Source organism: Aspergillus ambiguus (assembly GCF_047715705.1).
Source record: "Aspergillus ambiguus strain CBS 117.58 unplaced genomic scaffold BDV59scaffold_2, whole genome shotgun sequence".
In the NCBI taxonomy this organism is placed as follows: domain Eukaryota; kingdom Fungi; phylum Ascomycota; class Eurotiomycetes; order Eurotiales; family Aspergillaceae; genus Aspergillus; species Aspergillus ambiguus.
The window spans coordinates 1,221,247-1,233,964 of NW_027395515.1; the positions used below are offsets into that span (position 1 = coordinate 1,221,247).

A 12,718-nucleotide genomic window follows, 5' to 3' on the forward strand; every position below is an offset into this window, starting at 1 on the left:
CCATGGATGAGTTTGATGGCGCCGGCGGGGATTAAAGCCAAACAGCTCGCGGTCGGGATTCTCACTGGCACTACCTTAAGGCAAAACTATGCTTCCTGCTGAGAGGTCTCAATCGCAAGTGGCCGAAGGAAGACAAGTGATGACCGTCTGCATACTCCGCGGGTCGATACTTTCTCCAACCCTCGTAAACCCTATGTATGAAGAGCGGAGACGAAGTCCAGACATGCACTCCATGCAGAATCTTAGGATGTCCTTGAAAGCTTCTCATGGGCGCCCAAAAACGCCGAGTCGAAAAGCATTCTGGATCGCCTGTGGCGTTCCCTTACAGAGAGAGCTGCGGATCCTATCCGGGGGGAGACAGGGAAATACTTCCAATCATTCCCCTGGACGCTACGGTGTCGAGAAAAGGGGGTAGAGTTAATGATCTGTCCAAACTGGCTGGGATCGTGGACTCTCAGGTCACATCGTTGCCACATGATTAGACTTCTCTTGCTCCAACTAGCTCATATGCAAGACGACCGTTAGAATGGGGAGAGTCCTACTATCGGGCTTTGCTCTAAAGAACACTAGTCTCTTGTGGAGGATAAAATCACCTGTCTTCCCATCCTTGGTCGGATTCATCCGCTTCTAATTAGTTCGTCGTGACTGATCCCTGCAGGCGTGAATCTTGAATGGATTGGCCATGCAGATAGTTCAGCCTACGGACCGCCACCCGAATCATCCGAAGATAACACGCTCCTCTTATGACCTAATAATAGAGAAATCCAAACAGAATGCAATGGAGACACAAGCATAGGAGCCGTCAGCAACCTTCCTTGGTGAGATTGGTATGTACAGTAGTGAGACAGACAGACATGCAACATGACCGGGGTATCCGCCGGTGTTAAGACTAGCTTGTTGACTCGGCCAAGGTTTTCCCAAAGCCAGTCACCCAGAGTCTCCATCTAAGTGGCCATAAGGGCCATCAGCCCATGCATACATGCATGGCTTACCATAATCTCAACCACCACGACGAGGAACGATCCTGGCTTCTCGAGCGTGAGCAAACACCCTACGTGACTGGGGAAAAGACACCTGCATACCGGCTGAATTGTCATTCGCAACTCATCCAGACACAGCCGTTGTAGATTGGCTGGTAGCTACTGGGCCAGCAGAAATGTAGCAATATGTGAACTCGTAAGTCGTCATCCCATCAGCATTTACACAACCCCCTTCGTCCCACCCATGTCTGATCTCTCAGGTATCATAAACATAAATCAGACCGCTCTTTCCATCGTCGCCGATTAGGACCCCTCATCAAGCGTTCGTGGAGCCCCGTTGCTTTTCCTCCCGGATCTCCTGGACCGTAAGCTGCACGCCCTCAATAACCACCCCCCACTCGATTGCATGAACCTTCTGCTCAAACGCATGGAGGTCCTCGTCCTCGCCCTTGACGAATGGAATCTCGCGCACCAAGATCGGCTTGCCCATATCGACCTCCGAGATGACCTTATGGATCATCACGCCCGTCTTGTCGATCTTGCCTTCTTGCCAGGCGGCATGAGCGCGCTCAATTGCGTTCTACTCACCAAGTATCCATATCAGCCAGTGTGCCCACACACACCACCATGAGGGAAAAGGGTACAACATACCGCTCCGTTAAACGCCCCCGGCAACGCCGGATGGAGGTTGATAATCTTCACTTTTGCCTCCTCCAAGGGCTCCAGAAAACGCGGCGATAGTACATGCATGAAGCCCAAGCAAGCCACCATCTCCGGCCGATCTTCCAGGACCAACCGGGCCAACTCCGCATCGTACTCCTCGCGGGCAGCCTGCACGCCCTCCGGCGTCGCAGGGTGCTGCTTCTTGTATTTCACCAGATTGTGGTACTGCGTCGGGATGTTTGCGCGCCGTGCGCGCTCTAGACCGAATGCATCTTTGCGGTTCGATATCACGCGGATGATGTTCGTGGGAAGCTCTCCCGCGCTGGTCTTGTCAATCACAGCTTGCAGGTTGGAGCCATTGCCGGAGATGAGGACCGTAACGCGGATCGGGGTGTCCATATTGTAGTGCAGTAAAGCCTGTGGAGACTTTGAAAGCAAGTAGGTCCTGAAAAAAGGTCTCGTCGAATCGACTTATGACGTCGCAGTAGGATTGGCGTGAAATTTTCTCCCGACTAGTCGCTCGACCTCGGTCGTTTAGCCAGCACGATTGAGTACTTTCGGTGGGGTAGCCACACAGTATGAGGGGATAGCCTGAGAAGTGCGCCCGAAAGGTACTGAATGCGCCAGGCAAATTTAGAGCTCTCAGTACGATTGCTTCCAATGCGCCGGATTCGATGGCGGGGTGAAAATGGTGCTTAGTCATTGCCCTCTATCGCGGGGCGGAGCCGCGGGGCAGAATAATCGATAGAGGACAAGTCTGTTTCCTTAAAGTAGAAAATAGTACATTAAAACACTGCTCAGAAGTAACAAGACTAGAGTATCCAATAATTTATGTCACAAAATAACAGCACTTCTATCGGTCGGTATAATGTCATGCTTCAGACCAATCCATCCATGTCACCATTTGTGAACCAGCATGCCTTGGCCATAGTAGAAGCCCGACGTCAACAAACCAGAGGAAATTCACACTGACTGGGGAAAAGAAATGCTGGAGGGGATATCCTTATGAACAAGAGAAATAAGACAAATCCGTCAAAGGCCAGTAAGTACGCTTCAATGCTAATCTGCAGAGAATTCAGAGCCGCCAAAGGCTTCCCGGGAGGGTAATGAGGAATGCAGAGGTATTCTATGTGATGAAATTCGATCGTCGTATGAGCCCATCAGACTGCAGCGGGATTAGTCGGTGCGCCCGCCATTGGATCTGGGGGTGAAGTTTCTGCGACACCCTGACCTCTGCAAAGGGGGCAGGAGTTTCGACCCGTAGTCAACCACTAACAAGAATCAGCTCAAGTTTCCATCACATGCACCGGGGATCAACTTACCTGATCTATACAATCACGGTGGAAAACATGCTTGCATTTGGCCAGCTGCCGAAGTTCTTCAGCTGCTTCATAATCACTGAGACAAATCAAGCAACGGTCGGCTTCAGGGACCATAATGGTGCCAGCACCATCAAGAGACTCCGCAACCAACGAACCAGCATATTCCACGAGGCGATAGAGACCACCGGCAGAGTGGAGATCCTGTTGACTTGCAACCGGTGGCTTCACTGGGCCGAGAAGAGATGAGAGTAAGATCATGTCTTCATAAGTTGGATTCTAATGCAGAAGTCAGTCGTAGTTTACTAAACGAAAAGAGAGGGGTCATACATCAGTGAAGAGACTCGGTGTAGCAAATGCTGGGTGATTTTCCGAGAGATTTGTCCCCACAACGTAGATCAGCCAGCTTCGGCCGGCAGGAGGCGACGGATTGTCAGGTTCAACTACTCCATTACGCCTAACAGCGCCCGAACCTAGATCACGATGACGTGCAAATTCGGAGTCACTCCTGTGTCGTCGGTGCGCTGAACTCAATGGAATACTGCTGTCGGTAGTATCCACTGTAGGCTGCATAGGGCCGTTCTCATCAAGCTGTGGCAGAGGGTGTGGTGACATCACTGAAGCCGAAGACGGCCTGCGGTTGGGAGTCGAAGCACCTGAGGACACAGCCGACAAGCCCGGCTCAGCAGGAGTTGACGGAGGTGGGTGAGGGCCAGGTGGGCTCTCTGAGAGGACTGAAGGAAGTGACGAAGGAGGTCCCCTGGTCCCAACATCAGACAATCTTCTGGACGGGCTCTGAACCCCTCGTTGCTGATGCAGGTCCTCATTCGGAGGCACTGTGTTCGATTCTCCTACATGGGGCGGCCGATGTGAGATGAACCGGGGTAAGCCTTCCGCACGTGACGGTATCCTAGGTCCGGCCTCCTCATTCCGCGCCAATCCCGGTGACAGGAAAGGCAAGCGAAGGAGAGCATCAAGGCCATGCCCGCCTGCAGGCGGTTGCTCACTACTTGGAGGCCCATTGCCTGGAGGAACCGACCTCACGCCCACAACGACAAGCGTAACAGTTCGGCCTTCAGGTCCGTTCAGCGGACTTTCAGTATTTGAACCCTCTGATGCATTGTTGTCTTGGCTCTGCGGTTCCGCTGAAGCATGGTCGGAAGCACCGGGTCTAGGAGCGTCAGAATTCGCAAACCGGAAAACACGCAAAAAGTTGACGGGAGCCGAAGGCCCGTTCTCCCCGGAGGTAGCAGTTGGTTCATTTGGGGACGTCTGCGCGGAAGTGGCATGCTGGAGACTCTGTATGAAGTTTTCCAGAGAACCGTCAAGCCCGTCATTTCCTAGGGATTGAATATTAGGCATGACTGGGCCAGCCGTGCCTGAAAGTTGAGCTGCAATGGCGGTCGCGGCCAACTGAAGAACACGCGAAAGTGGCGTCTGCTCCTCTCGCTGCAAGGGCCGTGACTGTCTCGCTCGTAACAGACCTGGGAACTGTCGTAGCCCAGGTGGTCCTTGGATAGAGTGTGATGACATAGGGGAGGTTGGGCGTGCAGCTCCCACTGCTGGTTCCACAGAATCCAATTCATGGGGCTCGTCAAAATCCATACGTGTATCCATTGGGCCCGGGTGTGGAATGAATGACGGATAACCTGGCAAGGGGCCCAGGGACGGTTGCTCCTGCATATCTGCTGTATGATCCGACTGTTGCCCAAACATTTGAGCGATAGGGGCTGATAAGGAGTTCCTGACACGATGGAGGCGAGCACTTCTCCGCCACGAGCCTCTCGCAGGATCCGAACCATGCTCTGTGGGGTGGGTATCGGGAACTAAGCCAGGATCACTGCGGGGGATAAAATAAGGGCCTCGAGCGGAGCGACGCCGCCTGGAGATACCGCTGGCACTAAGGGAAGCCAAAGGGTTGAAGCGGCTGCTGCTGTGTGCTACCTCAGACCTTGGGACTGCTCTGGATACGATTCCATGGCGGTGGGCGTGGCCTTCGGCAGGTGTTTCCTCCTCGCTACTAAGCAGACCGCGAATAACGGAATTCGGGAGGATCCTGGACCCTAACCGCGACATCGTAGATTGCCTCCTTGCAGCCATACGAGCAAAGATGGGGGAACGATACTCGCGCTGACCTGATTCATAGTGTGGCCCATTGGTGTCTGGGTTGTCGCCCACATATGTCGTGCTGGCGGGCTGCTCGCCAGCCGAAAGATGCGTCGGTTGCCACGCCGGAGCGGCAGGGTTGAGTTGACTTGCCGGGAAACCTTGGAAATCACCATTATTCATATTTGAACCCGAGTGAGGTCCTGGTTCCCCAGTCTGCTCGATATCTTGTGGTTCATTCATGGCTTCATCCCTGTTGAACTGATGGCGCTGTTCGTGGGAAGGTAGAGGGGGGTCTGGAGAGGTCTCGTAGCGCTGGTCTCTTTGTGTAGAAGACGACTGTCCCATAGTAACAGAGACGTAGGTCCGATACGTGGCGATAGGATCTCAAGAACCGCCTATTGCCATCGACAAGTGGATGACTAAAGAGATTCACATTAGTAAGACGAATGAGGACACCATAGAAAGTCATGGAAGAGGCATGGGGAGAGCAAAATCGACGATCGAAAACAAGAGAAAGGATGGCTCGACCAAACAATCCGCCAAGGGGGCACTCTGCGACACGCCACGCAGGAAGAATCGCGAAACAAGCCATCGCTGGGGCTTGAGGCACATAATCACCAAAGACGTACCATTGAACGGGTTTACCTGCACCACATAGGACCAACCCCTCCTACCAGATATTGCGTGTTATTACCGACAAGAATTATTATTGTAGCAGACTCGGACGCTTTCTCAGGAGAAACCTGAATCTAGGCCACTGTCTTCAGGCTTGGGTGACCCTGAGTGTCCTCCTGACGTGGTATGGTGGGAGATCAGATAGAGTCGTGGAACATGAAGTAGAGAGTTGAGAGTGAGAATATGGCCGGACTCAGGACGTTTGAAATGTCAGGAAGCCACGAGGGAAGACGGCTGAAGGGACGAGGCAGTCGGGACAGCGGGTATGTGAGGATCGATTTGGAGATACCCCACGACACCGGGGGAAAGAGGGAGTCTGTATGGGAGAAATGAACGGAGACGGAAATTAAAGAAAAGAAGGCAACCGCCGGGAGAAAGAGGAGTTGATGGGAAGAGGATGGTGGAGGAGAGAGGGAGGAAGACAGAGGAGACGGAGGAGATGACGATGATGGATTGATTGAGAGTGACTGATTGAGATGATAACGGGGGGAAGTTTGGTTTGCTTACCGGCTAGTGCCAAGTTGGGACTAGCGCGGGTTTCAGGCGTGGATGGGAACGGATGCATCTATTTTCGGCTCTTCTTTCTTCATTCACCCCCATCAAGCCAGCCATGGACAGCCCTTGAATGCGCTATGCATTGATCCCTTCGTGGATAGCGTTCCTCCATTTCAGCTAGTGTAATTATTCGCTACCGACCACCCCGGTTTTTCATGGCATCTGTCCCCTCTGCGTCGGTCTTTTCTCTGCCGCTTCCGTCATGGCAACAGCCCCCGAGTGTGCGCGTCGCTAAATATGAGCCCAAGAAACGCAGAAAAACTACCAACAACTGGGGCGACGATGATTACGATGGTTTTGACGGTGAAACCACTGACGCCGCATCCGAGGGAGCCCCTCCGGCGCCGTCTCTGACTCTATCGCCTGAAGAAGCTCACCAGTACCGCATAGCGGGTCTCTCCTTCGATAAGGAGCTGCCAGGAGGATACTTCCCCCATGCTCCGCCGAAGGGCGACACGTCCTCATCTCAAGCCAAGAAAGACGATGTCTTAAAAGACCTGTCTACCTTGGCATCCCCAATATACCCTCCTCAGTCAGCGGCCCATCAGGGCAACCTTCGTATTCAACACCTAGCTGTACTGTCATCCATATTACACCGCTGCCTTTTGCAGAGGGACTACATCCGTGCGGGGAGAGCCTGGGGTCTGCTCCTACGTGAGGAATTCCATGGTATCCCCACAGATGTCCGTACTGAAAGCCTATGGGGCATCGGGGCTGAAATCCTACTGCGGAGAGGCCGCCAGATCACAGACAATGCCTTTGGCTCCGCGTTGCAAGACTCGTCACGACTTTGCTTCACTCGGAAAGGGTTTGAAGACGCTAAAGAGTACTACGAGCGTCTTATGATTCAGCATCCGTTTCGGAAGACGGCCCCAGATGTTGCCAGCTCGCTGCATTTCTACCCTGCTATGTTTGGTCTCTGGGTATACGTAGTACAAGAGGAGAGCACTGTTGCGCGCCGCGATATCGACGGTTATCCTGAATATTCACCCGACGCGATGTCAGAAGACGAAGGCCCGACATCAGATTCTGAAGAGCGCCACAGGTCATCCAGACAAAGGAAGAAAAATTTCCTCGCGGAAGTAAGGAAGTCCGAACTTGATGAAGCACAAAAAATCGCAGCAAGAATGGACGAGGTCCTTGTATCTCCCCCATATTCGGACTCCCCGGAGCTACTGGAACTAAGGGGTATGGTTGCTCTCTGGATAGGGGATCTATTCGTCTCTTCTGTGTCGCGCCATCAGGATGATGAAAATGCCGAGTCCGATACCGACCAAATGCAGTCCGACGACATGCATGAGTCGATTCAAAACCGACGAGAGTTACGACTCGCCATCGATAAAAGACAATCTGAGATAGGAAAGGCAAAAGGCTTTTTCGACAAGGCGACGATACGGAGTAAAGGAATGGCGTCTACTCTTGGGGACCTGCATATCGATGACAAGATATCAATTGATTGGTAAATACTTTGGTCTCATTCGCGTATCCAAGCATCCATGGACGTTGAAAAAATGACCGAAATCCACCGCTTGCTTAACGGCTTCTGGTTACCAATGGCTCCCTGAACCCTTTTATTTAGCCAAATCACATTATCAAGTCACCTTTATCTCCAATATAGTATCCCAAATGAACGTATCAAATTATATTTAAAGCTCAACAGTCGTCGCTGTTTATAGGATTGGTGATCTCACGTGACCTCGCGGAAAAGTCGCGTACAATCTACATACAAACGCGGTTGCAAACTTCCACATTCACAGAATCCAACCAGACATTCAGCCGGTCACTTTATCCTTTCCTCCTGTCACTCGAGTACTCCCACGATATCGACTGTAGTCGAGTTCATCGAGTCCCAACCTATGTTTTTGATGGCCTAGGTGGTTCCCCACCCCGAATCCGACTATCATGGGGGTCGGAGATTATGTACATTCCAAGGAAGCCGGCCAACTTCGGCCTCCCACGAGAGATGCCCAAATTCGGTCCCGCCAAAATCTAGCTGAGCAGGCAAGAGTTAAGGTCCCTCCAACGAAGCTGGTTGCGCCACTACCTTTACCACCAAGCCGACCGGCCCAACTGGAGGAAAATGGAGAGGAGCTGTTATTCGCTGAGAACCCAGATATCGCTCGTGAGAATCCCCAGCGCAGGGACATGTTCGACACCGATGTAGAGGGAATCGATGACTCTACTATTGCGGCGACGAGCGTTATGGGTGCGGAAGACGTGCCATATCCAGTCACGACCAGCATGAATGCCCAGCAACCTCATACAGAGACAGTACAGTTCGAGCAAGCCCGGCGGTCATACGACCCCAAATGGTACGACAACCTGGGGGAAAAGGCCTTCAAGACAGCTGGCTTTGACTCTTCTGACTTCGACGATACAAGCCAATTGACATCAATGGCTGGTGACGATGAAGCATCAGAAGATCTCAACGTTTCTGACCTCCACGCCAAAGCCCGGGGGTCCGAGGAACCTCTGAGCAAACGTCTGCAGAACTTTTGGAATGCCAGCAGAAAGCCAAGTGGGAGGAAAGCCGCATCTTCAGCACATGAGGAGCCATCCAAAATCCCGACATATAAACGCTCGTCTCTATCAGACGCGAAAGCGCTTCCGATTTCTGGACCCAGAAAAGTCACTCTCCCACACAGCATGAGCGCAACGCCAAGGACACGATTTAGTCCTCCTAAGCCGTCCCTCCTTGACAAATATGACTTGACGCCAACCCGACGCTCCTCTGGTTCTAGGGCTCCTTATAACAAGTCCGATGCGGTCGTTGCTGACCCACAAGATAGTGGAGACGAGGGCGGTTTATTTGCAAATGACTACAGGACGGACCACATGGCAGCTCTCTCTGCTTTCGACATGACGCATTTCGACGACCTTGACGATGACCCGATCAATGATCCTTTTGCTCGACGCGACTCTGTTCGACGTATCAGCCCCGAGAGATCCCCATCGAAAAAGCGTCAACTGGAAGCAGACTATCCGCCTGAAGTCCTATACCAAAAGTCCTTTGCCGATCTGCAAGCGGAACCGTTCGACCGAACCCCAGCAGCCACAGCTACATCCAACCTAGCTCAGGAGATACCCGGCTCTGACAGAATTTCTCACATCCTGCCACTTTCCGAAGAAGATCGCCGCGCCTATTTCTCTAACCTGTCAGTAGAGGAATGGGAAGAGTGCGGCGACCAGATTATCGAACAATTTAGCAACTTGCTTACGAAGATGAAAGATCTACGTCAAGCCAGGCGTAAAACGGCTGCGGTGTTTGAAGCTGAAATCAAACGAAGACACGAGTCTGTTCAAGAGCAGTCTTCCGAAGTATCCAAGAAGCTGGAAGATATGAGAACAGGTGGTGCTGAGGTTCTGCGTGGACGAGCCTCCTCATAGTTATGATGTCCTGAGGTAACTCCTGCAATGCCCTTCATGTCCTGGAGATCTGTACAACTTTGCAGGTGCAACGCCCTGACATTTACCTCTTTCTTCATGTTGTTACCTATTATGTGGATTCTGCCTATGGAAAGAACATGCCGTCGGTTAGGTGCCACTTGAGGGCTGGGTTCATATCAGATCATGATTATAATTTTATTCCAAGGTGCATTTCTACTTTCTACTCGTTGATTTCCCCAGCGATGCTAGATACTGTGAGCACCTCTTGATCGATCAATCTTCATTAGTTAACAGCAACTAGTGAGTGCTAATAAAGATTCCTGGGCGTTCGGGTATAAACAATAAGATGAAGGCTTAATGCTGCTAGTGAGGTATACACAACACGACAAACGAAAATCAGCCTGGAGATATCCGAGATGCATGCTCTATTTTCGAGAGTTTTGCTTGAGCAGTGCTGCCGAAATGCGTTTATAATCCTCAAGCAGGAGGGACACGTCGCCAATAGTGAGTTCATTGGCATTTTGCATTTGAAGGAAGCGTTGGATAGGTTGGTCGACTTGTGATGGAGATACATTCGACGAAGCCTCCCTTGAAGGCAGCGATGCTTTCCTCTCTGAGGGAGACGACGAGAAGCTTCCAGGGGTATCCGGCGTAGCACGACCGAAATTCCGGATCATTCCCGGAATGTGATTAAGTGGGTTGAGCGTATTTCCAAAGTTCCGCATCGATTCTAAAGGTGCAGGCACAAAAGACGAGGAGCCACCTGGTGAGGCCTGAGATAGACCAGCGACTGGCTCGTCTTTAACGGATTTCTTGGAGCTGCCTTGAGTTCTAGCGCTGTCTACACTGCGGTCACGAGGAGTCCTTTGGCCGCTGACTAGACCCAGGAATGTATCTTCTGCCCTAGAGCCAATCCTCTTTAAGTGAGGTCGATCATTGAGAGCAAGATCTTTCGTTACGTCGTCGTCCTGAACCTGTTTGTTTGGGTCTGCGGAAACTGGTGACGTGACCAACCGTCGGGCTTCCGCGAGGGTCTTTGGGAGTACTGTATTATCACCTTCATTGCCAGGTAACTGGCCAGACTGTAATTCCTTAAGACGGCCAAACAGAAAGTTGAAGCTGCTATCCAACGTCGCGCCAATGTTTTTTAGCCCCTGATCGGCAGTGTTACGCACAGCATCGTTCGCAGCTCCAAGGACTTTCGACGGGGGTTGAAACAGACTATTCAAACGCTGGGGGGTTGTGGATAGTTGACTCCGAGGTAATGCCCCCGACGCTTCATGCTCCCCAGATGGCATAGAAATCTCCGCCGCCGAAGACCCCGCTGCGGTGATTGATGAGATTGGCAGTTCTTTGGCGGGCTGAAGAGATTCAGGCTTTTCGACCGAGGCAGCCGTATCATCGCTATTGCCTCTAGGCTGGCCTTCCTGGATTTCATCTGCGCGAAGCTCAGAGAGATCAACATTTTCCAGGAAACTGATCGCTGCTTCCAGGTTAGTCAAGCAGTATGCCGTCTCTCCGTCGATTTTACTCGACGATCTGAATCGTTGTATGAAAAGCAAATTGCTTATGATGTTGATGCCTTCGGGAGGACAGGTTATAAGAGAGTAGATCAAAGTCGGTAAAATCTCATCAGCAGAAGAAGACGAGGGGAACAGCTTTGTCAATGCATCAACTATTGCTTTATGAGCAGCAGCAAGGTGTTGTAGCTTCCCTAGAGGGTATTTCTCCTCATTCATTTTGGCCAAATAGCCCCGTGCAACGGAAAGACACTCGTCCGCTTCTTTCCTTTTCTCTTCAGCGATTGCATCAAGGTCGATATCGACACCGAGCTCCTTTAGGTTTATCCCAACCAAAAGCAGGGATGCAGTTTTCGAGCGCAACTTCTCATCCCTGACTTCGTCCAGGGTACTTTTGTGTCGCCATATCTTATCATAGATACTCTCGCAAGCCCTGCGCTCGACGGCCTCTTCCAAGACCACGCGCTTTGAAGCCAATTGTTTCCGCGCTATCCTCTTCTCCATGACCTCAGAGGCCGTCAACATCTGCCGGCTTGGAGCAACATTATTGGGATCATTCTTGGATTTAGATTGTAGAGGGCGATAGGGCGACGGATCACGGTTTATCCTAGAGGCTAAAGCGGATATATGCGTAGCGATATGTGATTCGGCTCGTACGTAGAAGTCTTGAAAACGATTGGATATCTTTTCAATAGTGGGCGGTGAGGAGTGTACCTTAGCACTGAGTGAGTTGACAAATCTGGACAGGCAAGGCGGAACATTAGCGTCGGCTTAGGGGTCAGCAAGGATGTCACTTTACCGGTCAGTCAGACTAATCAGCTCAATTGGTAACTCTGCCTCTTGTTCCTGAGCCTTTCGAGACAGCACAGAAGTCTCCTCGCCGTGTTCAGTGTCGTCCTCTGGGGTATTTGGTTTTTCAAAAACATCGGGACCGTTATCCTGGTCCTCCTCGGTTCCAGACAACGGTATAGGGAGAGCATCGGGGCTCACGTTCTCTGTTATTGCAAATGACTGAACAGTCTTTGCCCTGGACCGAGCAAATGGACTTGGCTCTGAGCTGTCCATCCTTGGGAACGAACGAACGGAATGCAACGGTGGCTTTCCTGAGCCATTTTCGGAAGCGCTGGGAGACATGGCTCTTTTTTCACAGCGTGTTACTCGACTTCCCGTACCGCAGTGGAGTTCAGGTGATCGGCTTTTGCAGATCACGTCACAGATGGGGAAGCGGCTTTGATAGGCGCAGAGGGGAAGATAGTCATCAGCCGTTCGGGGGGGCTACTCAACTGAGGAGAGCATTTTTGTGAAAAGTAATAGTCCAATGGAGATCCGGAGACAAAGTCAGCTGGTGAAACCGAAGAGAATGGTCGAGGGAGGAAGAGAGTCAAGGTGGTCTCTTGCGTCGAGGGACGTGGGACTGCGTACGACATCGGAATAGCGGCCCCCCGTCACGCGTTAACTCTCCGATAAAGTCACGTGGTGCATCCCCACTGCGTCACCGCCCGATAAGCCT

The 12,718-nt window shown here is 51.9% G+C and overlaps 5 protein-coding genes across 5 annotated transcripts; 2 read left to right on the forward strand and 3 right to left on the reverse strand.

Moving 5' to 3' along the window:
* Positions 1–929: 929 nt before the first annotated feature.
* Positions 930–2,433, reverse strand: BDV59DRAFT_168729 (phosphoribosylglycinamide formyltransferase). The gene is made up of 3 exons (XM_073688125.1): positions 1,632–2,433; positions 1,244–1,560; positions 930–1,179 (listed from the first exon to the last, which is right to left on the reverse strand). Exons 1-2 carry the CDS (start codon positions 2,040–2,042, stop codon positions 1,297–1,299), a joined length of 675 nt encoding a protein of 224 aa, XP_073552627.1. The 5' UTR covers positions 2,043–2,433; the 3' UTR covers positions 930–1,179; positions 1,244–1,296.
* A 386-nt stretch (positions 2,434–2,819) lies between these two features.
* BDV59DRAFT_198126 (uncharacterized protein) lies at positions 2,820–5,311 on the reverse strand (the record flags this gene model as incomplete). The annotated part of the gene is made up of 3 exons (XM_073693097.1): positions 2,820–2,914; positions 2,977–3,241; positions 3,293–5,311. The coding sequence occupies 3 exons, from the start codon at positions 5,309–5,311 to the stop codon at positions 2,820–2,822; spliced, it is 2,379 nt and encodes a 792-aa protein (XP_073552628.1).
* A 1,037-nt stretch (positions 5,312–6,348) lies between these two features.
* Positions 6,349–7,925, forward strand: BDV59DRAFT_168739 (uncharacterized protein). The gene has a single exon (XM_073688126.1). The coding sequence runs from the start codon at positions 6,457–6,459 to the stop codon at positions 7,762–7,764; it is 1,308 nt and encodes a 435-aa protein (XP_073552629.1). The 5' UTR covers positions 6,349–6,456; the 3' UTR covers positions 7,765–7,925.
* Positions 7,926–8,013: 88 nt separating this feature from the next.
* BDV59DRAFT_51333 (uncharacterized protein) lies at positions 8,014–9,941 on the forward strand. The gene has a single exon (XM_073696528.1). The coding sequence runs from the start codon at positions 8,204–8,206 to the stop codon at positions 9,686–9,688; it is 1,485 nt and encodes a 494-aa protein (XP_073552630.1). The 5' UTR covers positions 8,014–8,203; the 3' UTR covers positions 9,689–9,941.
* A 1-nt stretch (position 9,942) lies between these two features.
* BDV59DRAFT_51340 (VPS9 domain-containing protein) lies at positions 9,943–12,434 on the reverse strand. Its single transcript, XM_073696529.1, has 2 exons — positions 12,008–12,434; positions 9,943–11,947 (listed from the first exon to the last, which is right to left on the reverse strand). Exons 1-2 carry the CDS (start codon positions 12,340–12,342, stop codon positions 10,114–10,116), a joined length of 2,169 nt encoding a protein of 722 aa, XP_073552631.1. The 5' UTR covers positions 12,343–12,434; the 3' UTR covers positions 9,943–10,113.
* Positions 12,435–12,718: the final 284 nt, after the last annotated feature.

Excerpts from the sequence above, each read along its gene's own strand:
- BDV59DRAFT_168729 (XM_073688125.1), bottom strand. The coding sequence starts at position 2,042 with ATGGACACCCCGATCCGCGTTACGGTCCTCATCTCCGGCAATGGCTCC. Across the intron at positions 1,561-1,631 it reads CGGGGGCGTTTAACGGAGCG|AACGCAATTGAGCGCGCTCA; the intron begins GTATGTTGTACC and ends CTTGGTGAGTAG.
- BDV59DRAFT_168739 (XM_073688126.1), top strand. The coding sequence starts at position 6,457 with ATGGCATCTGTCCCCTCTGCGTCGGTCTTTTCTCTGCCGCTTCCGTCA.
- BDV59DRAFT_51333 (XM_073696528.1), top strand. The coding sequence starts at position 8,204 with ATGGGGGTCGGAGATTATGTACATTCCAAGGAAGCCGGCCAACTTCGG.
- BDV59DRAFT_51340 (XM_073696529.1), bottom strand. The coding sequence starts at position 12,342 with ATGTCTCCCAGCGCTTCCGAAAATGGCTCAGGAAAGCCACCGTTGCAT. Across the intron at positions 11,948-12,007 it reads CTGATTAGTCTGACTGACCG|ATTTGTCAACTCACTCAGTG; the intron begins GTAAAGTGACAT and ends TTGCCTGTCCAG.